General features: G+C 41.4%; 1 protein-coding gene across 4 annotated transcripts in view; it reads right to left on the minus strand.

Moving 5' to 3' along the window:
- The window catches only part of si:ch211-266o15.1 (zinc finger MYM-type protein 4), a 31009-nt gene continuing 4767 nt past the window's right edge, over positions 1 to 26242 (minus strand). For 2 of the 4 annotated variants that reach the window (XM_017475868.3, XM_017475869.3), the window contains 22 exons: positions 26048 to 26239; positions 24059 to 24114; positions 23560 to 23727; positions 23229 to 23301; positions 22337 to 22976; positions 21968 to 22133; positions 20468 to 20674; positions 19829 to 19976; positions 19485 to 19600; positions 18650 to 18931; positions 18379 to 18529; positions 17301 to 17473; positions 16639 to 16783; positions 16055 to 16171; positions 15913 to 15956; positions 15680 to 15824; positions 15403 to 15533; positions 15134 to 15269; positions 14853 to 15053; positions 14593 to 14660; positions 7028 to 12158; positions 4623 to 6437 (listed from right to left, as the gene is read on the minus strand). In XM_017475868.3, coding sequence (XP_017331357.1) covers positions 6091 to 6437; positions 7028 to 12158; positions 14593 to 14660; positions 14853 to 15053; positions 15134 to 15269; positions 15403 to 15533; positions 15680 to 15824; positions 15913 to 15956; positions 16055 to 16171; positions 16639 to 16783; positions 17301 to 17473; positions 18379 to 18529; positions 18650 to 18931; positions 19485 to 19600; positions 19829 to 19976; positions 20468 to 20674; positions 21968 to 22133; positions 22337 to 22976; positions 23229 to 23301; positions 23560 to 23727; positions 24059 to 24114; positions 26048 to 26239 — 8837 coding nt within the window. In that variant the 3' untranslated portion in view covers positions 4623 to 6090. Of the gene's footprint in view, positions 589 to 782; positions 907 to 1038; positions 1291 to 1542; positions 1658 to 2433; positions 2586 to 4266; positions 4397 to 4622; positions 6438 to 7027; positions 12159 to 14592; positions 14661 to 14852; positions 15054 to 15133; positions 15270 to 15402; positions 15534 to 15679; positions 15825 to 15912; positions 15957 to 16054; positions 16172 to 16638; positions 16784 to 16898; positions 17263 to 17300; positions 17474 to 18378; positions 18530 to 18649; positions 18932 to 19484; positions 19601 to 19828; positions 19977 to 20467; positions 20675 to 21967; positions 22134 to 22336; positions 22977 to 23228; positions 23302 to 23559; positions 23728 to 24058; positions 24115 to 26047; positions 26240 to 26242 lie in introns of those variants that run through there. The other 2 variants (XM_017475871.3, XM_047157459.2) reach the window with 2 other exon arrangements.

Here is a 26242-nt window from a genome sequence, read left to right on the forward strand (position 1 = left end):
TTTTGCCTTTTTTTTTTTTTTTTTAATACAAATTTTTCCACAACACACTTTTTTTTGAACAGCTTCAGAATCGAAGTCCGACAAACCGAAGATGATACACGATCGTGATCTAATATTTCACTAGAGCATGCATTTATAACATCGCTGTAACATCATGACTTCCACTAAGAAAAAGAATAAAAACCGACTGAACTGATCCATGAAACGTTGAGATCTGTCGCTCTGCGCTCTCCTCCGGAACCCACGCAGTGTTGTAGGCGTTTGATTAGTCACATTTCACCCCTGTTCGTTGTTTCTAAAAGCTCTGACAACACTTCGAGATTAAGAAGGACGGCAGCAGCGTCTCTGACGTCTCGTGGGTTTTTTTTTCCAGAGCGTAATTACGACGTGTCGTCTTCTGACGAGCTCAGGTGCTGCTGTGGCTTAGGTTCCAGATGGACGTCCCGAACGGCAAGGATGCGCGATATCATGCAGTCCAAAACGGCGCCATCCAGAGGCTGGGTAGAATACCACACAGAGCTGCTGGGGTGGCAGGAACTCTCGGGCTGCAGGTAGAAAACGTCTGGACGCTCCTTCGCAGAGTCCGGACTGTGGGTCGAATAAAGCAACGGAAATACGTTAGTTTCCGACAGGGTTTGACATGCACGTTAAAGACAGGGGAGGGGCGTGGCGTCTCTTTTCAACTTGTGAGGCAACCGTCCAATCAGAACGGAGCAGTCTTAATAGACACTAACGATCCTGAGGGGCTGGAAAATCGTCATGCGAAAATTAATGTGTCTCACCATTTAGAGAGGTAGAACTCGTATAGTCTGACAGGACAGTGTAAAGGGTCCTCGGTATTCTCAGGCATCTCGTAATACTCCGCATTCTCCTCTGCCTCTTCTCTCTTCCGTTTACCGAGTAAAACTGGAAAATACACAAATCAATCGTAGCGTATAATGTAGAAACGATCGCTAGGCGATAAACACAACAGGCGTGATGGTGCGACACCGTGAGACAGATACTCAGTGTATCAGATACGCTACACTCCTTCCTCACCTCGCTTCTCCTTCCCGCCGTCCACTTTTCCAGCAAACCTAAACCTGAGGTAGGAGGACTTGCCGTGCTTGGCGCTCCTGGAGCAGCGGGTGACGGCGGAGAAGCAAAGACGCCGGTGCTGCTCCACGGTTTTTAGGTTGAGATGTTTGACCCCGAAAAAGATCAGCGTGTTGAGCAGCACAAGCGGAGATAAAGCGCCCAACTGTTTACATTCCCACAGGAAACTCTCCTCGATGCGGGACTGCAAGAAACCTGCGGATACACGACACACGCACGCAGCATCATTTGGCTCGGAGCCCAGGCCACTTACACCGTTTTATAAACGCAAGGAATTCTAAACGAGCGCTTAACGAAGTAAATAAAGTGACTGCCGTGTCGAGCCCCAATCCTCTCGTTAGCACACTCTTCCCAACGTGATCGCACCGGTCCCTGTGTGCGTACTTATGCATGCGTGTGTGTGTGTGCGTGTGTGTGTGTGTGTATAGCGACGGAGAAGTGCATTACCATTTGGTGTTAAGTTGCGCTCCCAGTCTTTCATTATCTTGGTCATGTCTGCGGTAAACTGGTTATAGAGAGGATCCGTGAAGATGTTCTCCAGACGACCGTTTTCAAGAAGGTACTGTTCGAGAGAAAGAGACCGTGAAGAGACAAAACGAGCAAAGCGTAAACGCAGAGGTAATGAGAGGTGTACATTTTAAAAATCATGAAAACCGTTCATGCACGGTTTTTTTCCTTCAAAAATTAACTGGTGGTTTTTGATGGGAAACAATATATTACGTATATAAAAAAAAGGGGGGGGGGGGGGGGGGCACACAAACGTTAAACCCACTTGGGTTGAAATGAAGGCCATAATAAGGAAACATTTGTAAATAATTATCTCAGTATGAATAAATAAATATATAATAAGAAATAAAAGATGTAATGTTATCTTTCGGTCCTATACTGCAATGAAACATGCCAAAAGACTTAAAAAGCTTTGGAGGGGGCTTTAAAAAAATCTAAACCATCCTACAGATCGAGAGCCATGGCAGAAACACAATGAGCCTCGATTTGTTTGACCTGTTAAACGGAGTTCCAGGGTCGCATGTGGACGAGAACATCGAAAGATCAGTTTTGTTCGGTAGAGCAGAACAAGACGTGCGTGAGCCGAGTGGACATGTTTGGATTTGTTAATCATGACATAATTCCCATCATTCCATGAGAGTTATTCCAGAGTTTTGATGACTATTATACTAAATGAATAAAAAATAAAGAATGAGTGTGTCTAAACTTTTGACCGGTAGTGTACACACACACACACACACACACACACACACACACACACACACACACACACACACACACTCTCTGAACCTTGATGAATTATTAAAGTAAATCGATTGAGAAAAATCAGACCTGCTGGATGCCCAAGCACAGGTAGTAGACACTGTCCGGTGCGTAAGTTTGGCCGTTTGGCCTGCGGACTTCGCTGATGAAATGACACAAAGCATCGCTGAGCTCTTCGGAGCTGCAATCCAACACATCCTCCTTCACAGCGAGAGGGCTCGCTAAAATAAACAAACAACAGTAAAAAACAGAGACGGAGATGATGGTAAATGTCGGGAGCGTACACAGTGGGTCACTGCGAGAGCGACATTTAGTACGGACACATTATCCTGGGGGAAGAGAAAGCAGAGACTTTACAGAGACAGATTACTTAATAAAATTATGAGAAATGTGAGATACTTGCGTGCATGTGAAAAATCTTGAGTAGGAAATGACGAGAAAATTTTGAATTAACTCTCAGCAAAACTGGACAGGCATACAAGTTTATGAGACGAAGGTAAAGATAAACAGCCACTGGCTTCGGTCCCCAGTTTTCAAGTCCCCATGAAATCAAAATGGAAGTTTTGTGGCTTTCAGTATGAAGGTCTCAGCCTTGAGGGTATCTAGAAGCTAGTGCGCTCCAAAACAACGACAAAATGCGCATTTAGAAGATATACGCTTAAATTTAACCGCTCTCGCTGCGGTCGATACGCATCAACGATATTGATGAATCACTCATCACTTCAGCTTCTCATCACACATTTTGATTTTCTGTCCAATCAAATGCCCTCTAGAATCCGAAGTGCCCCTCCCCCAACATGAAAAAAAAATTTATTGGTACTAACGGTCAAGTACGGTTTAGCCCGGGCTGTGAGGTAAGCTAAACACTACTAGTTGTTTAAAAAGTGGGAGGAGCCACTCGATATGTCCGGACCTGGCTTCCTGTTTTAGTGGAAATTACACCTACGCATCGAATAACGCCGTTTGTTTCAAGGCACTTCGCTGGGACTCAACACGAAGCTACTCCAACTTGTACCACAGCGCGGTTGAATTCTGGATCGTGATTGGTCAGAAAACGTCGATGGATTCTCTACTACAGCAGTAGTTCGGGTTGTGATTCAGTGAGTTTAATATTGAGCTTGTTCTAACGCTCCACATATTCGAAGCCTGACGACAGACGAATAAAAACAAACGCTGTTATTTAACAACAAAAAACACCTCATTTGTTGATACGGTGAAACTTGTAACGAGACGTTTATTGGCTGAGGAAGGAGTCTCCAGTGTCAGTGCATTGTAACATTCAGTAATTTCCCCGGTTTCTCAGTAACGTGATAAATTGGTATGGGACTGACTGTTTAAAAAGCAAAACATTAATTATTAAATAAAATTGTACAATTGCAATTGTGCAGAAAGTAAAAACAATTCTGTACAAGAACAATAAAATAAATAAATAAATAAATAAATAAATAAATAAAATGTGGTAAGTCAGGTCACATGACACCATACCTTTGTTGATTATTTTCCTACAGCAGCCCAGCCCATGGGTTTTATTCCTCATACAGAATCTGAAATCTGCTTTTTTTTAAAAAATAGATTTATTAAAAAAGAGAAATAAAAAAGACCTGCAAACGTCACAAACCCATGTTTCAACTAATGATGATTTAAAAAACCCCACATGTATATTTCTCCCTGCTGTGGAACAACGATGACTTAATTCCTAAAATCAGCTGACTTGGAGACAAAAGGAGAAAAAAAAAAAGAAAAAAAAAGAAAAATTCATGTTTCTTCACACTTGAGCACTTTGTCCCGAGACTGTTGCTTAGCAACATCACTGTTGGAGACGGCACACCGGGTGCTGCACATAACAAGAGCATAAAAAAAAGAATGTTAAGTGTAAAGCAGCAGCACGTGGGTGAAGCTCACCGTCGGCGTGTGGAGTCCTCCGCTGCACCCAGCTGGCCCAGGCTTTCACTCCATACAGGTGGTGGAGTTTGGAGCTGGGTGGAGTAGAAACCACGCCGCTCGCAACATCTGTTACTGAACGCCTCCGTCCCTGAAAGAAAGGCAGAAAGACGCTCGTTAGTTTTTACACAAAAGGGTGCAAACCATCTGCGAGAAACACGACTGAAAAACATGACGGTTTCATTTCTAACCAAGACCGAGTCACTCAATCACAACCGGGAGTCGAAGCATTCCGGGTCGGACCTTTAGTGATCGCCATTCTCACGACGACAACATCGGCATAAAGAAGTAAACAAAGAGAAAACGGTGGACAAATGTTTAAAGTGTGCATTTCAGGTTTAATATCATGTGCATGAAAAGAAGAAAAACACCCAAAACACACTGCGATGAAAATAAGTGCCATGTGATCATCTTATAATGAACTAAACACATGCTATTTCCAACATACATTTTGAAGACACTCTCAATTTGACTTCAACTGCAGCGACATACATTCAACATTCAGTAAGATTTATGGGTAAAAACAAAAAAACAAAACCTAAACAAAATCTGGACACACCCTTAAGAGTTCACAACGAAATTAGTGTCAAAAAGGAGGAAAGTCATTAATTCACAACAGGATGTGAACAGATTGTTAAGAAAGAGCTAAATATACATCTGTAGAGTCATTCTTAAAAAAAGAAAACACAAATGTCTTCTTAATAGTCAGAAATGCCTCAAGTGAACTTTAACAGGGAGTCATCCCAAACTTAACAGGAGTTCATTAACGGAATGAAGCCCTTGCAGCACGCTTCCTTTCATTCAATCAAATCACGCCACAGCGCGGCAGAACTCCAGATTCTCCTTAATCAGGAGGTGTCGCTGAATCGTCTGCGTATAATTCTAAATCAATGGTATCCTTTTAATACTTTAACGTTTTATGTAACTCGTTCACAGGAACTTGCATGGTGCAACTCGACATAAAACGACCTTAACAATAATAACTATTATTATTATTATTATTATTATTATTATTATTATTATTATTTTTTAAAGGTGCCGTCATTTAACAACAGCAAAAAAAACAACAAAAAAAAACAAACCCAAAAAACCCCACAAAACAAAGCAACTGTTGCTCTAGTGAAGCTTGAGGTTTATTTAACATTTATGGAAGAAGAGGTTGAGGTAAAGAGGTTCCTATAGATTTTGGGGAAAGTGAAAATTTTCTTCACCTCATCAGCTTCAAGTGAGAGAACGGGTGTTATATAGCTGTTAGAACTAAAGTGTTTTTAAACGGAAGAGCGTCTCTCGTTCTTTAATAAATGGAAAATCTTAAAAGTGCCAGGGTATGAGAGGAATTAAACACGTAGACGTGCTCTCATCGGAATATAATCGACTCCGGGGTGATAATGGACTCAAAGTACCAAGAGTGCAGCAAGAAATTACTGTCTAGCTGTCTGGTCATTTAAGGTGTTTAACAACATTACAATTAAGAATAATCGTATGCATTTTTTTTTTTTAATTTTATGATATAATACTTGTAAGGCAGGGGGGTCGACCCACGCTACTCTCGAGCACCAGGTATTGACAAAATCAGGACAGAAATGAAAAAATGGGAAACAAAGATGTCTTCTAGTGCACCCAGGAATATGTAGTCTGACACCATCACCGGTCAGATGGAGAACAGCCACCCCGTCTTTCGAGCTCAAGACTAAAGCTCAAACCTTTGCCCATTGAATTGAATCTTCCACTCGATTTTCCTCCAAAACAATGTGGTGTTTCGACGTGCATCTAGAAGCGGAATATTCACACACGACGGCGTCGGAGTCTTCTTTTACGACGAGGTCTTTTTGCAGCAGCCTCCAGAGCGACAACTTCGTCAGGATCTTCTTCGCCGCTTTCAGCGTCCATCTGCTTTGAACCCCTTCTCTTTCTCTTCTTTGACATTATGGTGTTATGGACATAATTTTTGATGTCCCTCCAGGTGCGTGACCCGAGAGCCTCCGGCTCGGTCCTAATACAGTCCAGACAGTCGTTTTTGCCTGGCACTTTACTGGTAGATATATAATTTCCCAGTTGCCTCCTCACAGCTGCTTGTTCCTCCTTGTTCCATTTTTGTCTTTTGCATCTTGGAGCAGCAGCAGGGCCAAGACCTAATATACAATAAAGGGCAGAACATTAGAGGGAATAATTTGTGCTGCATTAACACTGAAGTTAGTACAAGTTAGGAAACAATTCTCACACAACTGACTTGACTAGCCAATACTTTCTCAGAGTGTGTGTGTGTGTGTGTGTGTGTGTGTGTGTGTGTGTGTGTGTGTGTATATATATACACAAGTTTTGCAGCAATCTTGAGGCACTTGGGTGGGTGAGGTAGGTGGAAGTTGGACTGCCATTTGTATGTTATATTTACGATATAAACACTAGAAACTATTTGCAGAAACTTATTTTCCTCCTATTCTAGGAAAAGACATTACACACAGCAATGAATAGGAAAGTGTGGATGTGTGTACTTCCAGAGAATCAGTTAATATGAGCTTTTAAGCGTCAATCACTGAATATTCACATGTCAATCGGCTCATCTGGCATTTTTAACCAGAGGGACAGGAATACTGTACTGTTTGTGCGTTTGAGTGATGGAGCCCCGATGGCAAAACGTACAGAGGTTCTCAGGTCTGCTTCGATAAAGTCTGTACAACATCTTTCATGTATAAGAAAATGAAATCAGAAGAAAATACTGTACCTGTGTCTTGGTATGCACCAGTTCCTTCCTCCATCGTTTGCAACCGGTTGAGGATTTCCGCCAACTGCGAGAAGTTTTCATCCAGCGTTTGGTAGTCAAAGCGGCCATCGCCCAAAAGTGCTGCCATCTGCTGCTTTTCACTGCCATTAAGGCTCAGTATTTGGAAGATAGTAGCCACGTCCTTGTGCGTATGAACTTCAGGCTTGCTTGCGCCGCAATTTTGGGCGAAGGTTCTTATGCAGTCGTGCGCTCTTATGTGAGCGTCGGCCATCATTTGAGGAAACATGTACGGGTTGTCCGTGGGAACACCTACATCCTCACGGTGCTCGATGAGGACGTCCAGAGATGACGCCATCCTTCGAGTAAACAAGACAGGAATCCAACTTCCATCTTTACAAGTGACTCCCACTCTGATCAACACACCGTTAAGAGCCTGTTCCAGCTTTGTAAGGGGTTCATGCATTTTTCCACAGCCAGGCTCTCTGGGCCTCCGTATGTAATCCTCAATCAGCATTTTCTCGGCCATGCTCCTCCGTCCTCTGTTAAAGAGAGTAATTTCAGCAAGAAGGCTCTCACGGAGCCTTTTCCACGATTTACGATTAGGATGCTCCGTGAGATCCGATTTGGCCTGGTCTTCAGTATTTTTCAGGAAATTCTGTAGTTTGACAACATCTTTTATCAGATGTAGAACATCCCCTTCGGTCTGCTTACCATGACTTGTCGTGTGAAAATGTGTGGGTTCATAAGAAAACCAATCCGTTCCCAGCAGCTCCATGAATTTTTTGGCTCGATTTCTAGCTTCATCTTCCATGTCGTTCTCTCCTAAAGCAACTTCAGTGGCCAATTTCAAGGAATAGCCCATTTTCAATGCTACCGATTTTGTAAATTTGTTAGACTGCGGATCAAAACCACCGACCTTCTTGGCAGCTTCCAAAGCCAAACTAAACCTGGATTCGGTACATACTTGATACAGATCCTCAACGCTGTGATCCAGCTCCCTCACGGCCAGCATAAATCTACCCAGCGCTCTCAGGTTTTTTGATATGTTTTCGTGTCCTAACTTTTCATGCCCGTGTTTTTCGTAAAGTCTACTTCCAAATTTGCAGATTAAGGCATCGTTCCTTAGATATTTTGAGATGTCATCGTCTCTCATGTTGCGAACAAGGTTTTGGCAGCCCTCAGAAAGACAGCCATGCGAGGCAAAGTTCTTAGATGAGCTTGACCGAGTCCTTCTTCTGAGAGGGGGACTTTCATCATCCTTCTTCATATCGCATGATCTTTGATGCCTCCACAAGTCACGCTGGAGAAAAAACCCCAGACAATAAGGGCAAGCTTGGTAGGAAGTCAATGAATTACACTTTTTTTGCCGTCTCAGTGGTATGATTTCCCCATTTCCAGTTTGCTGAACTTCGACGTTATGCTGGTAATTACCTCTATTACGGAGCTGTTTAAGTAAGCAATGCCGAGTTTTTGATCCCTTTGGAAAGCTGAGAGCATGGGCTATGTCCTTTTCTTTTGCGTGGTTCTGTGACAAGTGCCTTGCTATTTTGATGACGGGTTTCCGACAATAGACGCAGAACTGTTTTTTCCCACCTCTTGCTGTTCTTGTTCTTAAAGGTAACACTCCTGACTTTGAATAAGAGACCTTGGACTGTTGAGACACAGAAGATTGTGCTGCAGGGTTGGTCGAGGGCTTCTTAGCATTAGTGCTGCTACGTAACTTCTCAATCTTATCAGGGTAAAACTGGGATCCATTTGAGATGACCGTGCACAGCCCGCATTCATTATTTTCGCCATCTTCTTGACTAGTTCTGTGGGGACATAACTCAGGCTTGGGATTTTGGCTGGGTTTGTTTGACACCGAACAGATTTTTTGACATGCAGATGATGCTGCGGTCGGCTTCTCGAGGCACCTGTCGACCTCAGTGCTATCAGGGTCGACGACGTCGGCGTTTGTAGCACAAGAGATCCAATTTTTCTCAAGGAGCCCAATAAACTCTTTAACATCAGCAACAGTCTCTGCATCACCCTCCATAACCTTCTCACCACAAATTATTTCAGCTGCTTGTCTTATGGAACTTCCTATTTTTAATACCAGAGATGGCTTTTCAAATTTGCTCAAAGTTTCATCAAACCCACAAACCATCTTTGCACCTTTAATGACCAAATCAAACCTGGATGGAGTGCAAACATGATGCAGGTACTGCACACTTCCATCTAACTCTTTCACGGTCAGCATGAGTCTTGCCAATTCCCTCATCTTCTGCGTTACGTATATCTGATGCTTTTTACTATGTCCAAGTTGCACAAAAAGCCTTGCACCATACTTGCAAATCAGAGCATCCTCCCTTATATGATGCAACACATTGTCTTGCTTCATACTATGAATAGCTTCTTCCAAATCTTCAGAAACACTGCCTTGCAATGGAAGCAACTTTGATGATGCAGTCCTTTTAAGGCAAACAGGGTTGCCATCTGTTCTCATTTTGCAACATCTTTCATGCCTCCACAGATCATGGCGGACATAAAATGCCAGACAATACTGACAAGGCAGGTACACGTCCACGGAATAATCTTTAGTGGATCGTTTACTGGTGATAACCTCTCCACTGCCATTTTTAAGAACTTCGACATTATGCTGATAATTCCCTTTCTTAAGAAGCTGTTCAAATAGAAGAAGCCGTTTTTTAGATCCCTTTCGAAAACTAAGCGCGCGCGCTACATCCGCTTCACTTGCATGTTTTTGGCTCAGATGCCGTGCCATTTTGACGTAGGGTTTTTTACAGTAAAGACAGAACTGCCTCTTCATCCCTACCTTCTCACTACCCGGCGTTTTGTTCAAACTTATCTGTTGGGCCAGCACCGGTTCGGAAGAGGTGCTACTGATTAAACTCGAATTTGAAATAGACATTGGACTGGACTTCGGGCTCGAGAGTAAACCAGGACTCTTTTTGAGCTTTAGGGTAGACTCAGTCACACACTCTGAACTGGTTTTCGTGCAAGAGGATGAGCTACAAGTGGAGTCTGCATCAAAAATCTCAACAGACTCCTCTTGATACGTCATGCTTTCTGCAGGAGGGCCGACTGAACTGTCACCATTAGTCAGATTGTAATCAAGCCCACTTGAGGCATCTGAGCCCAAGCAGTGGGAGCTGGCACTGGGGATCTGTGGTATAAATTCTGTATTAGCCTCAGAACTGCTGGGTGGAGGACTGCTGCACTTCATACTGGATGTGAGACAGGGTTCAACAGCAGGTTTCACGTCGGACTCAACACTTTGGTAGCAGAAACATTCAGGAGTAGCAAAGATACTAGTTTCAGAACTGGACTGAAAAACTGGCTCAACGCAGGACTCAAAACTAATCTGAGGACCAGGATCTGATTCAGGATGAGGCAGAGGGCTAGTTTCAGGGCTGGATGAGAGGCACAATTCAAAACTTGCCTGAGTGGGATCTCGGCAGAGTTCACCACCGATGAGGCTAGTTTGGTTGGAAGATTTGGGACTACAACAAGGACTAGTATTTGGGCTAGATTTCTCAGCTTGTGTGTAGGATTCAAAGTTGGATTGGAGGGTAGATTCATGACCCAACATGAAAGCGCTTTGATTACACAGGTCTGGACTAGGTGGAGGCTTAAGATCACATCCCACACTGGATAGAAAGCAGGACTCGAAACCTGGTTGAGTAGGACGTGGGCTGGACATCGGACTGACAATGGGCTGGTGGCATGATTCAGCATTCAGATTTACACTGCTAGATGCATCAGTGTACATCATATTGGATCCAACAGTAGTCTTTATGTTTGATTCGACAATGCTGCAATATTCAGGAGTATGAGGGAGACTGGTTTCAGGACTGGAACTCAAAACTTCTTCAAAGCACGAGTCAACGCTCAGATGACTAGGACTTGATCCAGGATAAGGCAGTGGGCCAGGTTCAGGAGTGGATGGTCGGCACAACGCAAAACTTGCCCTACTGGTCTCTGGGTTGCTTTCATCAGAGATTATGAGGTTACTCTGGTAGCAAGGTTTGGAGCCAAGATGAAAAGTCGCAGGACTCGATAACTCAATGGCCTGCAGCTGGGACTCAAAGCTAGACCTAGGGCTAGGTTTAGGACTAGATGTAAAGGTGTGTTCATCAGAGTAATCTGTCCGAGGAGACTGACTAAGATCAGAATTGGTTGGTAGGAAAGGTTTAGGACTAGGCTGACTAAACAAATGACTTGGTCCAAGGCCAGCTTTTAGATCCGTATGATCAGAAAATTCAGGACTTGACTGAATACTTGAGAAAGAGCAGGTTTCAAGATTATGTTGGGAGATGAGTTCAGAGCAGCCAGTGGCACTAGACTGGAGGCTTGATTCAAGGTCTTCAGAGCTGGACCTTGGACTTTGCAATTGGTCCAGGTTTAGGTTGACAAGTGATTGCTTATTTATTTCTGAAGCAGGTTGGAAGCAGGACTCATGTTTAGTGCCCGGCTGTTCCAAGGACTCTAAACAAGATCGTGAAATCATTTTTGTCCTGCAAAAGCACTCATGCTTCTCCAGCCCTTCCCGGAGAAAGAAAGCTAGGCAATATTGGCAGGGCAAATATTCCTTAGCAGACCTTTTTCTTTTTGTTCGTTTTTGCATGACTATATCCCCATTTCCACTCCGAATTACTTCAATGTTATGCTGATAATTGCCTTTTTTACGAAGCTGTTCAAGCAGCATATGTCTTCTTTTAGATCGTTTTGGAAAGCTGAGAGCATATGCTACATCCGTTTCAGTTGAATGCATTCGCTCCAAGTGCCTTGCTATTTTGGTGTTTGATTTCTGACAGTAAATACAGAACTGCCTTTTAGTGCATGACGTATGAGCGCTAACTGTTTTACTCCCTGTTTTCAGACTTGCCCTTGAAGGCATCATTGACTCAGAGGACGAGGTGAGCTTCTCAACATATTTAAATACGTCTTGTGCCTCATCCAGCTCATCATCAAGTGGAGCGCATTCTGGGCTAATGAAAATACTTCTCTCAAGTGTTCCACCATCTTGGCACGATTCTGTATTCAACCGATCTAAATTAGTGTGCACAGTCCATCTCGGACAATCAGCAACATCCAGTTCTTCATTGAAACTCTTCAGTTCTTCAGATCCCTGGTCAAGATGGGAGAAGAACACCAGCATTTAATACAAACGAGCTATATAGTACAGCAAAACATTTTAAATAATGTGAATAATCTTTTAAATATTTGGATAAGAGTGATAAACACATCATTTTGGAAGCACTGATAAAGCATGTATTGAGAAAGTTTGGAGAAGGCTACAGAGCTCATCGGACCTACCGTACAAAAATTGGTTTGGCCCAATATACTCTCGGGCTTCAACAAATCTAGGTCCTCTTCGCTTTCAAATCATATGTTTTACTTTAGTTATAAAATTATATTTTAGTAATGAAGCAAATACAACTAACAAACATTTCTCAACACATGCGTAAGTGGTTCAGCTTTTTGCAAGCTCAGATTCTGGAAGCCAGTTGCGAACAAGGGCCAATAAATAAATAAATAAATAAATAAATAAATAAGTACTTTAAGATAATCTGATAGCTCGGTGTACAACTTGTTTAACTTAATACATAAATGAAATAAAGTACAATTTAGTCCCTTCACATGAGTACAAAATAACACTGTAGACAAAAGCGCGATTCACAATAAATAGCTTAAAACGTGGTAAGTTTAGGAACCAATCCAAGCAGAGATGAATGGTGTAAGAACTGCCAGAAGAGTGCTTAATGGCAAGGACACAGAATTAAAGCAATGTAATATAATACCAAATTTAAATGCGAGTAATAAAATGTATGTCGGTATATAGGAGCATTCAGATTCAGACTATAATTACATGTATATCTACAGTTCCCTCTGAAAGTATTGGAACAGCTTTATTAAGGGGTTTATCAAAAGAGACAATAGATCAGATTTTCAGCTTTCATTTCCTGATATTTACATCTAGATATGTTAAAGAACCAAAGATTTTTTAAGAGTGATCCAATTATGAAACATGATTGACAGGTGTTTCTTGTTGCCCGGGTGTACCATATTAAATAGACTGATTAAACAATTAATAGTTCTGAATGTCTACTCTTGGTTTGAGTCTTAGGTTTCACCTGAAAAGACTGCATTTGGTGTTAAAAAGGATAAACCAACAAGAAGACCAGAGAGCTGTCTATGGGATAAAAACAAGCCGTTTTGAAGCTGAAAATCAATCAGAGCCATTGCACAGGCATTGGACACAGCAACAATTTGGAACGTCCTGAAAAAGAAAAACCACTAGGTGTACTGCCAACCAGCCATCGGACGGGTCAGCCAAGAAAAACCACAACAGCTGATGACAAACGTTGTCAGAGCTGTGAAGAAAACCCGCCCAAAAATACAGTCAGTGACATCACCAACAACCTCAGCAGGGCAGGGGTGAAGGCATCACAATCCGTCGTTCGAGGAAGACTTTTGAGGGCGTAAATATAGAAGCCACATCACAAAATGCAAACTGCTCATCAGCAGTAAGAATCTCATTCATCTTTTGATCTCAAACCCAAATGTCTTCAGTGTACAGCAAAACAATAGGCCTTGCCGTTCCAATACTTTTGCAGGAGAGTGTATATTTACACTGATCTGCGTTGAGATTTATTCAAAAACCAAATCATGACGACTATGATCAATAAACTCCATCATTAAATGCAGTACATTTTAAACATGCACTAAGAAATATCCTAAATTTTAAAATTAAATATATTTAAAAAAAAACCCTGATGTATACAGAAAATAGAAAGTTTTGAAACAGGTCAATCTTACCTTAGGTTGATAATGAGTCCTTGGGGTAATAAACTTGCACAGGGTAACGTCGTCAGCGGTATACGTGAAGGCTTTTGGTAATTTGATTCTTGATTTAAAAGTTTTGACTTAAAAATGAGTAACAAAACTGACCGTTAAAGCTTGAGTCACGTTTGTACCGTTGTTCGCAACTTCCACTGCTTTAATGTCACTTTGAAAATAGCATTTCCATGGAAATCTTAAAGTAAAATAATATAAAATTATATAACAAAGAGAACTACTTGTAACAAGAGCAAGAATAAAACTGGATAAGATGCCCTACGATGTGTAATAGGGAGATTATGTGTACACAGTTTCATTATAAACACGTCTAGCTATGATAAGATCATCATTCCTTAGCTCTAGCTACAACTTCAAATGATCAGTAAGTGCTGGTTATAACGCTTTTTAAAAAAAAAAAAAAAAACAAAAAAAAAAAAAAAAAACATAAAAACATATATATATATTTTTTTAGAAAACATCATTTTGGACCCGATGTCTAAAACTTTACCATTCATGTACTCATGTGTCTTTTCCCCGCCTTACACATCCAAAAATACAGATGCACACCCACATCCGGACTGTCCAAACAAAGATGCCAGATGGGGGTGTATATGAGTCACGCTTTCTCTTTCAAAAGACCTCCCTTTAACAGGGGAAAGTTCGTATACTGCAATAAACCCGAGTAAATGGCAGATTCCGTTTCTGTGTACTGGAAAACGCACCTTCTTTCCTCTCTTGCGTCGTTTTGTCCACGTCTTCTGCTCCTTTGCTGCTTCGTGATCATTTGATGCTAAGGAAACAAAAATGGGGGGAAATGCATCTTAAAAGGAATTCATTTCTCACGGTTTGGTCTAAATTGGCGCTAAAATTATAACAAATTTCGAAATAAATAAATAAATAAACAAATAAAAAGATTCAAGATATTAATGCATCTGGTCAATAATAAAAAGGACCATGACGGTTACAGACAGTATTCAATTACCAAGAGGAATGTCCTTTTCCAAATCTAGCAAGTTGGACGCTGTGGAGGTAGCAGGAGGAGCTTTACGTGCTTCACGTGCTTCTGACTCAGGTACAGGGACTGATGGCTTAAGATTGTGTGAAGCATCCTCAGGATCTGCACAACTGAAGGGGGTAGACCTGGCCTCGGATTCCAAATCCCCACTGTAGGTACTGCCCTGGTCTGAACATGATGAAAAGTTCAATGAATCCATGCACAAAAAACACGTACCGATGGCTCTTATAATATCACATATACAGTACCTCCGTGGGACAGGGGCCTGCTCTTGCCTTTTTCCACATCTTCATCCTCCACTGAGCTCTGTGAAGGGACGCTGACTTTAGCGGAACTCGGCTGTGCGGATTCCTGAGAAGCTGGCACAACCAGTGGCACCGGTATCTAAAAATAATAATTTAAAAACAAAACAAAAGCCACAGTCAGTACTGTAGTATATTGTAGACAGGGAAAAAAAAAAAATCCCAAAAAACAAAGTACGGTTTAAGTGTGACTGAGGGTAAATTCAAATACATACAGGAAGAGGGAATCCCAGCGGTACTGGCGTGTACTGAGTGTACAGGTGCATGGGCACAGGAATGTATATGGGTGTTGGAACTGGTATAGGCACAGGCACCAGTCTCACTTTCTCTCCATTTTCATCAATAACTGTGAAGAAAAGGGGGAGTGGGGGGGTGGGGGTGTATTTGCCTGGTGCATTTAATCATTTGTTGGTTGATAAAAAAAAAAAATAATAATATATACACTGACAGATCATCGTGTGAATCAACGGCGTAAGTAAAATAGAAACGTACCGGTCCCAGATGGTAGTTTTAGAGGCTCAAGTTCACACTGGATGCTCTGCTCGTCATTGATAGGTTTACACATGACGGCTTTATTCTTCAGCATCCGTCGTTGCTGAGGATCGCCGTTCACCGAGGCATCCGTCTGGGTGCTCGCCTAAGAGGCATACGTGATAAAAAGGTTAGCAGAACTAAAGCGAAAGAATCCTCATCAAGTCAAACATCCGGTAGTCGCATGTACTCACGTCGCCAATGATCTTGGAGCTGGCGTTCGAGGTAGGCAGTGCTCCTGTGAATAACATTTACAAGTGCAAGGTTACGCTCGCGTACAGCGTTCCTGAAAACCGTCCTAATTAACACAAACACGTTAACGAGAGCCAACGTTACCTGTGAGTGCGGTGTTGCCCGTCAGTGCAGAGGCCAATGACACGACACCGCCGATTACAGGCATGTCTTTCGAGAGAGATAATGGGGCTTGGGCTGTGGTGGCAGCAGTGTTAATACCTGGTGTAACGAGAGCAAAAGGAATCGTTTCCATTATTTCCTGTGACCATGCAAGCTAGTACGAAATAGGAACCGCTGCTAAATTGCTGATGTATACTGTATAAGAGGAATAAAACATTTTGGGATGTGCTCGTTATTGGAAAATAATCATGTTCATGTAAACAGCAAAACTGCTTCACGTTCGGCTCATCACTCCACCATGGTGCTGATTGTTTTCCTAAAACAGCACCATTCCAAATATTTTATTCCTTACTTAACCATTCACCTGGCAATAAGCTCAAATAAACACTGGAGCATTTCAAGTACATTCAGAGGTCTTGGCAATTAATTTTATATATTGATAGATCGTATGTTTTTTTTTTTTAAAAATGGATCGAAACACTATTTTGACACTGAAACCAAAAGGTTTAAATATCGTTCCCATTTTAGATAGAACTATTAAATGTTTCTTGGTACCAGGGCCGTACCGTTGCTGTTCGGTTGATCGGGGATGATATTCTTGGAGCAAAAATGCAACAAACAGTGCAGGTTGCAGAAGTGTCGGACCGTCTCGTCCCATCTGACGCTCTCTTTGAGTGGTCCCTGATTCTTACAAGTGTGACACTTCGCCATCTATTGACAGAAACAAGCGGAACATATGACCGTCAAACCGCTCACACACTAGGGTGCAACCCTGACGAAACGAAAATGACAGAGAGAATGAGGTTCTTTTCATTCAAGTACATACAAAGCATACAAGGAACTTCTCTTGGTGGAGATGACAGTAGGGCCGGGCGATATGACAAAAACAGATCGGGATCATGACCCACGAGGACGTTTTATACATCATTTAGCTAACACACTGTCTGCAAAACAGTAGTAAAATAAATAAAAAGCATAAAATAATACATCATACAGATGATCTCTCAGAAAAGATATGTATTGCGTCATCATTTATCACATCGATATTAAATCTATATATCGCCCAGCCCTCGATGGCTGTATAAACCAGAGTAATATTAAAAGGTACAAAAAAATGTTCATGTACAGTGTACATAAGCCATAAAATAAATAAATAAACAAACCTGTAATGAGTGGTATGTACAATTAAATTTTAAAAAGTAACAGTATCTGATCATTGGGCTCGGACCTCGTAGAAGAGCACGGTGTAGAGAGACATGCACTCTTCCGAGCAGAACTCCTCCAGTTTGCCCCCAAAATGATTCTGGATGGTTTTGTGGGTCACGTTGCAGCAGTAAGCACAAGCTCTGCACTGACCCCTGTGCTGCTTGGCGTAGTCGTGCTTGTAGAGCAGTTTGCAGCCTGTTCGAGAGAAACAACCGAGTATAATCGCAACCAGCAGAGCGAACATATCCTTTTGAAACAGGAGACTGTGAATGCAATTAACAAAATCTCAAACTGTATATAAATAATCCGTAAACTTTCCGATCGATATCTTAATCCCGACATCGTGGCCTTTTATTCTTATGGATGCTACTGCAACGTCACTAGAATTGATCAAAACAAAAGTTTTATACTATGGGATTTAAAAATGAACAAGGTTTAAGTATATTTATTTCAATTATACTACAGAATTATTTTTATGGATAATTAACAAAAATGAACACAATGAGACTCAATTTTTTTTTAAATATTTACAAAATCTTAGTTTAGTTATTCAATATATTAAGTATTTATAACAATAATAATAATAATAATAATAATAGTTGTTATATTATTACAGTATTTATTTCACTATTCATACAAACTTCAGACGTCCCTGAACATAACTCAGTGTTTCGTTACAGCCAAGCATAAGGTTCGAGTGCATGGTTTATTGTAGTCCTTTCAAATAAAATGAAAAATAAAAACAGAGCAATTAATAATTCAATAACAGAGTTTAAATAAACAGTAGCGTATATATCCATTTATGCTTTTATTTCAACCAAATAATTATCTATTAAAACAACGATTTCACGTTTCAATGATTTTATTGTTCATATCATTTTTCCCCACATTGGCATCCTCGGCCATCTGAGCAGCTGAAGAGTAACTGCTTAATTTTTTTTTTTTAAATAGTCAAATGAAACCAAATAATTACACCGTGTTGCCTTGTTAAAATAAACGTGAAGTCATAAACAAGTGAGGTGATGTACTGAAATCCAATAATACTGGACTGAATTCATCACAAAAACTGGGCTGAACTGAGAATAAATGCTGGAGCTGACCTTCACAACAGAAAGCGTGCGGCTGCTTCTCGTAGATGACGACGTCCTTGGCCACCTTCTCCTCCTTGCAGTACTCGCACACTGCTTTGACATCTCTTTCCCTCTTATACATGTCGCAACAAAGGCGTGAGCAGAAGAGGCCCACGTGATTCTGAAAGACACAAAAAACAGGAAACCAGGTGTATTTCGAATACACGTTTAGCGTTTAAAAAAATAAAATAAAAAATAAAAAAAAAAACCCACCACACATTGCGTATTGACCGGTCTGTACCTTAAACTGTAGGACCTCGGGTTTAGAGCTGATCTGCTTCTGGCACTGCTTACAGGTCGGTTTGGCAGGGCTGAGAGCTTCCGGCTGCTGCTGCGCGTCTTGCGGGTTTGTCGGTCGAGAAACAGGCACGTGTGGCGGCATGGCGTTTTGATTCGAACCAGGCGCTACGTTAGGAGGATTAAATCCTTGGTCAGATGAATGATGAGGTACAGGAGGATGGAGGCCGGTGTTTGGACTGTGATAAGATCCTCCGTTCATCTGAATGGACCTGTGCAGCCTCTCCTGGGGGAGGGGGGGGTTTGAATCATTGACCTGCTTTAAATATTTATATTTAAAAAGCAACAGAATCCCCTATTCGTACACAGATGAGATGCGACTCGCTTAGATTTGACCTCTGTTATGATTAATAAACCTAAACCAGCTGGTTATTTTTTCATATGGTCAGGGTTTGTGTTTCTTAAGCGTGTAATGTTAACTAGTTAACAGACGCCCTAAATAATCCACCATGTCGATACATACTCTGGTGTGACAGTATGTGTCTTGTTCCCATCGTTTGATTATCTGCGTTGCGAATGAGTAACGTATAATTAAAAATCCTAGCTGTTGTCTACTGGAAACAAAAAATATTAAACAAACAAACCCTCAATAAATAAATAAATAAATAAATGCCAAAAAATAACCTCCATCCGGGTGTGCGATAGCAGGGACAACAATTCCGAGACCAGACGCAATTTGGAGGAATTAATTTGAGATTAGCTACCAATAGAACCAGCAAACAGAATTAATCATTAGTCATAAATCCTTCTGACTGGATATTCTGCTGGATGCGAGTTACCTGGAATCTGCCAACACACTCGTAAGAGCAGAAGTTCCGGATGGATCCGTCAGGCATAGCCAAGTGATACTGAGGAACAGCTAACTTCTGGCAATTTGTGCACGGGAACGAAGCACCTGCGTTCAACGTATAATGCGTTAAAACCACTCATGCCCCTTGCACATAATGATGCAGAATTCACGTTTTTTTTTTTTGGTTTGGAATACAAACTGGATTTGAAATGAAATCATGACGTCACAATTTTAGCAATTTAACTTGCCTTTAAATTCATCATCAGATTTATTGACTCAGGGACTCGCAGAGTTGTGACTGCCAGTAGTAAGAGAATGCAAAATCAAATCTACCTGATAAAGTGCAGGACGCCTGGCTATTAGCCACACATCTGGAGGAGCAGAAGAACTCTATGACTCCCTGCGCATTCGTGCCTTCCAGCATCTGATCCATAGCTTTAAAATCTTGACAGCAGGGGCAATGGACCCTCTTACCACTTTTCTGTAAGCAACATTAAACTTTTATTTTACGTAGAACAACTCACAGAGAGAGAGAGAGAGAGAGAGAGAGAGAGAGAGAGAGAGAGAGAGAGAGAGAGAGAGGACACGAGGAAACAAATGTTAATAAGGTGACAAGAGGAGCTAACTCGTTTCACAGATGTCCCACAACATTAAAAGTAACTTGAATTGGATAAAAGTACGACATGGCGTTCTTTAATAAAAAACAAATGTCGTAATGGTTGGCAAGTCCCTGTGGTGTAAGAGGAATAAACACAATTTAGGACACGCTGTTATTAGAAAAAAAAACAACTACAGGGTGGTGACCGTAACTCCATTTCTCGAGAGGCTGCAATACACCACACCCTTTCTGTATGAATTAAAAAAAATAAATAAATTAATTGTACGCAGGGTTAAGTCGAGACATGCAAAACAAATTTAAAATACAAAATAATAAAATAAAAGGGGCCAATAAATCATGCGCTAGGTGCCAACCTGTTTAAAAGTGCTGATGCAGGCTGGGCTGCAGAATTTCTTAACGGTGTCCTCGACCTGTACGAGGTGATAGTTTCCTGTGACGGTGCAGTTGCCGCAGCTCTCGCAGCAGCTCATGGACAACCTTTTGGAGGAGCGGAAACGCGAGAAGCATTCGTCACTGCAGAGACGGTGCAGAATGCCCTGGTGATTCACTTCATGTTGAATCTAAGAAAGAGAGAGAAAGAGAGAGAGAACGTGAACTAATAGGAACGCAGGCCACGCAGCGTTCTCCAGTTCTGCAGAGAAAGGAAATGTATGTGATGTTGTGTGCGACAGGTCGTGTAGTCACACACAAACCAAACCTATACGTTCAGAAATGGCTATAAAATATACTGTTACACGTACCACTATGAAAATATATTGAGATTCCCTACCCACACATGCATTAGTCAGGGATTTTAACTTGAGTAGATGTGGAAAAGCTCTTCTCGTTGTACAGATGAACTCAATGCATAAAAAAGCAGCCCTTTGAATGTGTATTCAAATTTTTTAAAAGAAAAGAAAAACACAACTTTTCAGGGACAGACACTTGCTGGGGGCACATTAAGGGAATGGGTTTTTACGGTTTAATTTCCCAAGAGAAATTTGCAGTGAATTTCTCCTGGAGCATTCAGCATTTAGAAGCAACTGGGACAAGACACCAAAAGCGCACACCTCTAGTGGGTAAAACAGCACCTGCATCTAGGAGTTAAAGCCAGATGAGGGCACCAGGTGACTGCACTGTATGTGTTGTGTCATGAAGAGCACTGGTTCCCAACCCTGTCCTGATGTCCTGCATATTTAAACATCCTCTCTGGTCCCAACACACCTCATTCAACAGATTAAGATCCTGGAGTTGAATGTAGGTGTGGCAGGTACTCCAGGACCACCATTGTGGAAAAGTTCATCCGACCCCCCATAATAATTTAATTTTACAAAAATGGAAATGTATTCTAGTTTATCAGAGGGACAGCCTTGCCAGAAGAATAAGTATCCCTCTCTGTTAAACCTAAGAGATGCCTCACTGAGGGCTAGAGTCTAGTTTTACTCAGGGGAACAAAATCAGTAGTGTAGCAACTGAGGTCTGCCATGGTGAGGTAGAAATGACTATGTATAGTCCTATTCTGGGTACCTGTGGGCTTCTGGCCTATAGAAGCTTGCTCCGATTACCAGACTCATCACCGTCGGACTCACAGAATGGTGTCTGTGCTGGGAGAACCCCAACTCCACCATCCCGGTTATGGAGAGTTTAATGCAGTGATTCATACTTTTCCTGCTTTTACAGAGACCCTCAGGGTCAATTCCTTTTGCACTCTTGTTTTGTAATAAAATTGCATGGCTTACCTGATCACTGCTACGCTTATGATCTTCACCTTTTTTATTTTATTTGCCTTGTTTTGTTCATTCAAGCATTGTTTTGTATAATGCTAGAATTTAAGATCACGTTAACTTATTAACACTACGCCCCCTGAAGCGTACCTCGTTGGGATTTCTGCACACAGCACATCTAATGACAGTATCCTCTTCCACCAAGCCTTCGACCCTGGACTTGTAAATGCTCAGACAGGACAGGCTACAGAACTCCTTCAAGGTGTTTGCCGAGTCAACTGGAACTGTGATCAAGTCTTTTGGATTCCCGATCACCCTTAAGATAAATGAGGATAAAGGTAAAAGAATAAAGAAGATAAATAAAGATATTTTAAAAAGTCAGTTGCATAAGTCTTCTTTTAATTCCCTTTAGTTAACCTTGATAAGTTAGAGAAAGACTGTGTAAGCAGGGAGAGATGAATATTTAAATCGGTTATCTGCATAGTATGATTCACACACGTATATAAATATGTGACTCACTTGAGACAGAGGTGGCAGGTTTTCTTTGGGGCAATATTGGGGGCTGGAGGCAAGGTGAATCCAGTCAGACATACAGTGGAGCAGAACAGCTGATTGGAACCCTTCTTCTGAAATGCAGTTTGACCTTTCTGAAGGACCTTAGAGCAGCCTGAGCAGCAGATTCGCACAGGAGCAGGGGGGGGCTGCTGCTGGGGTGGGGGCTGAGCCTGCGGAAGGGGTGGAGGTTGTGTCTGGAGCTGAGGAGGGGTCTGCGGCTGAAGCTGGTGTGGGAGCTGCGGCTGGAGCTGGTGTGGGAGCTGGTGTGCGAGTTGCGGTTGCAACTGGTGTGAAAGTTGAGGCTGAAGCTGGTGTGGGAGCTGCGGTTGAAGCTGGTGCGGGAGCTGCGGTTGAAGCTGTGTTTGAAGCTGTGCTTGAAGCTGCGCCTGGAGTTGAAGTTGAGGTTGGAGATGAGTTTGAAGCTGTGTCTGAAGATGAGTTTGCAGATGGGGCTGAAGCTGGGCCAAGGTCTTGGGTTGAAGCTGAAGGTGTGCTTGAAAATGAGGCTGCATTTGAGCCTGCAGGACTATAGGAGGTGGTCTGATTGCTGAGACTGACTGAGTCATAGCAGAGAACGGGGACGGTTGTGGGGCCGCGACAGGAGCTGTAGAAGGAAAGGCAGAGATGGAAATTTAGTGGACCGATTGACGCAGTCGGTCACAATTAAAAATATTAAAGAGTTTTGGTTTATCTATAGTCCATTTGAAAATTCAGTCAGTATAAACAAGAATCCTCCAGTGATTACCCGAGGAAGGCTTGTGTTGGTGGGTTCAAAACTATAGAAGTATATTTTCAGTTAAATCATCATCATCATCATCATCATCATCATCATCAATTTGCAGCTCTACTCACTCACCAGAAATAGCATCACTGTTTCCTCGGACAGAAAACACAGAGCTGATCCTCAATTCATCCAGAGGAACCAACGACTGAAATACAGTAAGAGCACCCAAGACAATGATTTACAGAAATGCACAGTTAAAAAGCATACAAATTTCAATGACGTTTTTGTTTATAATATAATTCTAAAAGCATCCGAACTGACTGCAAACCTGCTCAAACTTCTGAGCAAGACTCTTACACTAAAACATTAACAAACAGACTTACTACCGTACAATTACGTTTACAGCAGGAAATTACTACATGACACAGAGTGGAGAAAATTATTATAATTTTTTAAACCTTACCTCATGATCTCCATTCTCAAGCTCCTCTTTAACACGACTGATGTCCGAGTTCGCAGAACCGAGGAGCGCTTTATCATAGTCCTCATCTATGGGCTCATCCTTTATTTTCTTTAAAGGAGAATATACGATTTCGTCTTGGCTTCCTTCACCTGGTTCCTGTGATGACGCCTGTTCGAGGTAGAACGCACGCACACACGACGCTTCAGAAAATGTATACGCGTGTTTCACGTACATACACACTCTTCACGCTAATGTCTTTGGAAATGAAAAACGAACATAAAAACGATGAGGGTGGAACCTACATAACATACATAACATAGTGGAACCTACACTGTCAATACCCACCATGCATACAACCTTGTGACTAAACTGTGATTTAACTTTTTTCTTCCCTTTTTTTTTTTTTTTTTAAAAAACACTGAAAAACCAGAAGATATAACTGGTATAAACCAGTAAATGCAGCCAGCCCAACAGGCATGTTATATACAGAGCAACTTACACTGCCTTCATTGTGGGAGGTTCCAGTCTCCGTCTGAGAACACCGCACACTTTCATCTGCAATAAACCAGAGAAAACAATCAATATAGAGGTCGACTGATAGCGGATTTTACCCATACAGATAACCAAGTTGGGCGATACCTGACGATAACTGATTAGATCAACACTTAGATTTTGCTTTAGCAAAAAAATAAACTGTACTGACTGTACCGTGATAAATGTACTGCACTTTTAAAAAAAATAAATATATAGACTCCAAATAAAGAAAAATAGAGACATCCAAAATGAATAAAAAAAACACTTCAAATAACACAACAAAATTTGACAGTGATAAAACAAATCACTGATATGACACAAAAGTTTTGATTAATAGTGAAACATTCTGGCTTCGTAAAAAAACATCAAGTTCAGATCAAGTAGAGGAAAAAAAATATGGAACTTTGAGAAATTATGGAATTAAAAAAAAAGAAAAAAAAAAAAAAACCACACACACACCACGATTAGTACTTTTTTGCTCCTCCTCTGGTTTTCATGACAGCCTGAATTCTTTGAGGCGTGGACTTCTCTAAAGAAATACAATACTCTCCATCGAGCTGGGACCAACTCTCTCTCGGATAGCGGTTGACAGATCAGCTTTACAGGATGGAGCCTCCTCATAGACCAATTCTTATTTTCCATAAAAACCATAAATTTTCAAAGGAACTGAGATCTGGATTGTTTTCTGCTTTCCTGAAGAAAAGCTTGAACACTTTTTGCTCTGTGGTTTGCATCATCATCCTGAAAAACCTCACCACCACCAAACCTATTTTCTATTGATGGGGTGAGAAAAGTGTCCAAAATGTCGGCGTACTCCTGGGCATTGACTGTTGAGGTCTCCCCTGGTCCTTTACCCGACATGCAACCCCATATCATAAACCAGTTGGGAAATGTGATCGTTTTCTTCAGGCAGTCGTCTTTATATTTTTGTTAGAACGGCACCAGACAAAAGTTCCAGCATCATCTCCTTAGATTCGTGATAAATTACTGAATATCACATTCGTCCAATCACCAACCTTCCATCACTGCTTCTCTTTAGCCCACTGTAACCCTGTTTTCGTCTGTTTAGGTGTTAGTGCTGGTTTTCGTTTGCCCTTTCTATACGCAAATCCCATTTCACTCAGCCGATATCTTACTTCCGTCACAAACAATGACTCCTGTTTCCTGTTTCATTGCTTTTGTTGTGCATTTCCTATTTTCAAGGCATTTTTTTTCCTATCCTGATGCTTTAACGTCTTCTTTGGTCTATCCGTATGTTTTCCTTTTATAATATTCATTTTGTTTATACGTGCACCACATTTTAGACACAGCTGACTGTTTTTTTTTTTTTTTTTTTTATAAACCTTTCCATTGTTTCAATTGACAACTCTTGTGGGGGCCATGTTTCCGTTCAAAAAGTCCAGAGGTTAAGGTCTATTAGTCTGCAGACTAATTTGCATTTTTAGATTTGAGCTGGTATTTGTTTTCAAAATACAAGTTACAAGGTGATTTCATAATTTGTCCCCCTCAACCCTGAGTGATTCCATAGTTTTTTCCCCTCTGCTTGATTTGTAAAAATATATGCGATTAATTAAAATAATTTCACGTCATTTGTTGCAGGTATGTTCTACGAAGCCAGAATGTGCTATTAAACAAAACTTGTGTCATATCTGTGATTTGTTTATTTGCTACGAAGTGAAGAACCCAGGTGATTTTGCCAGGGGTTGTAAATGATGAGCTGTTAGTGGAACCATCACAAAATTTAACATCTGCCTTTTTTCAATTTTTTGAATAGAGCTTTTAGCTGGGGGGAAAAAAAACCTATTAAGTAATGTATATGATACTTTGTGCTTGTTACTTAATATTTACTATTAGGTTATTAAATTACTGCAATTTATTCCAATTACTGGCTGAACATAAAATAAACATCAGTTTATCTGCACCATCTACACCTGCATTTGAAACAGCAACTTGCCTGCTTGGTTAGCTCCAGGTGAGACACTCTTCCTGTTTTCATTCTCGTCTCGATCATCAGTCTGCTTGTCTTTCTGAGTGAAGCAGCTCTCCAGGCCACCCTCATCCTCATCTGCTCCAAAAACAGGAAGCCCGTCCAGCTCATCTTCCTCCGTGCCTTGCTTGGACGACTCGGACCTCGGATTCTCAGCACCTA

The sequence above is a fragment of the Ictalurus punctatus genome, chromosome 9, assembly GCF_001660625.3.
Source record: "Ictalurus punctatus breed USDA103 chromosome 9, Coco_2.0, whole genome shotgun sequence".
NCBI lineage: Eukaryota > Metazoa > Chordata > Actinopteri > Siluriformes > Ictaluridae > Ictalurus > Ictalurus punctatus.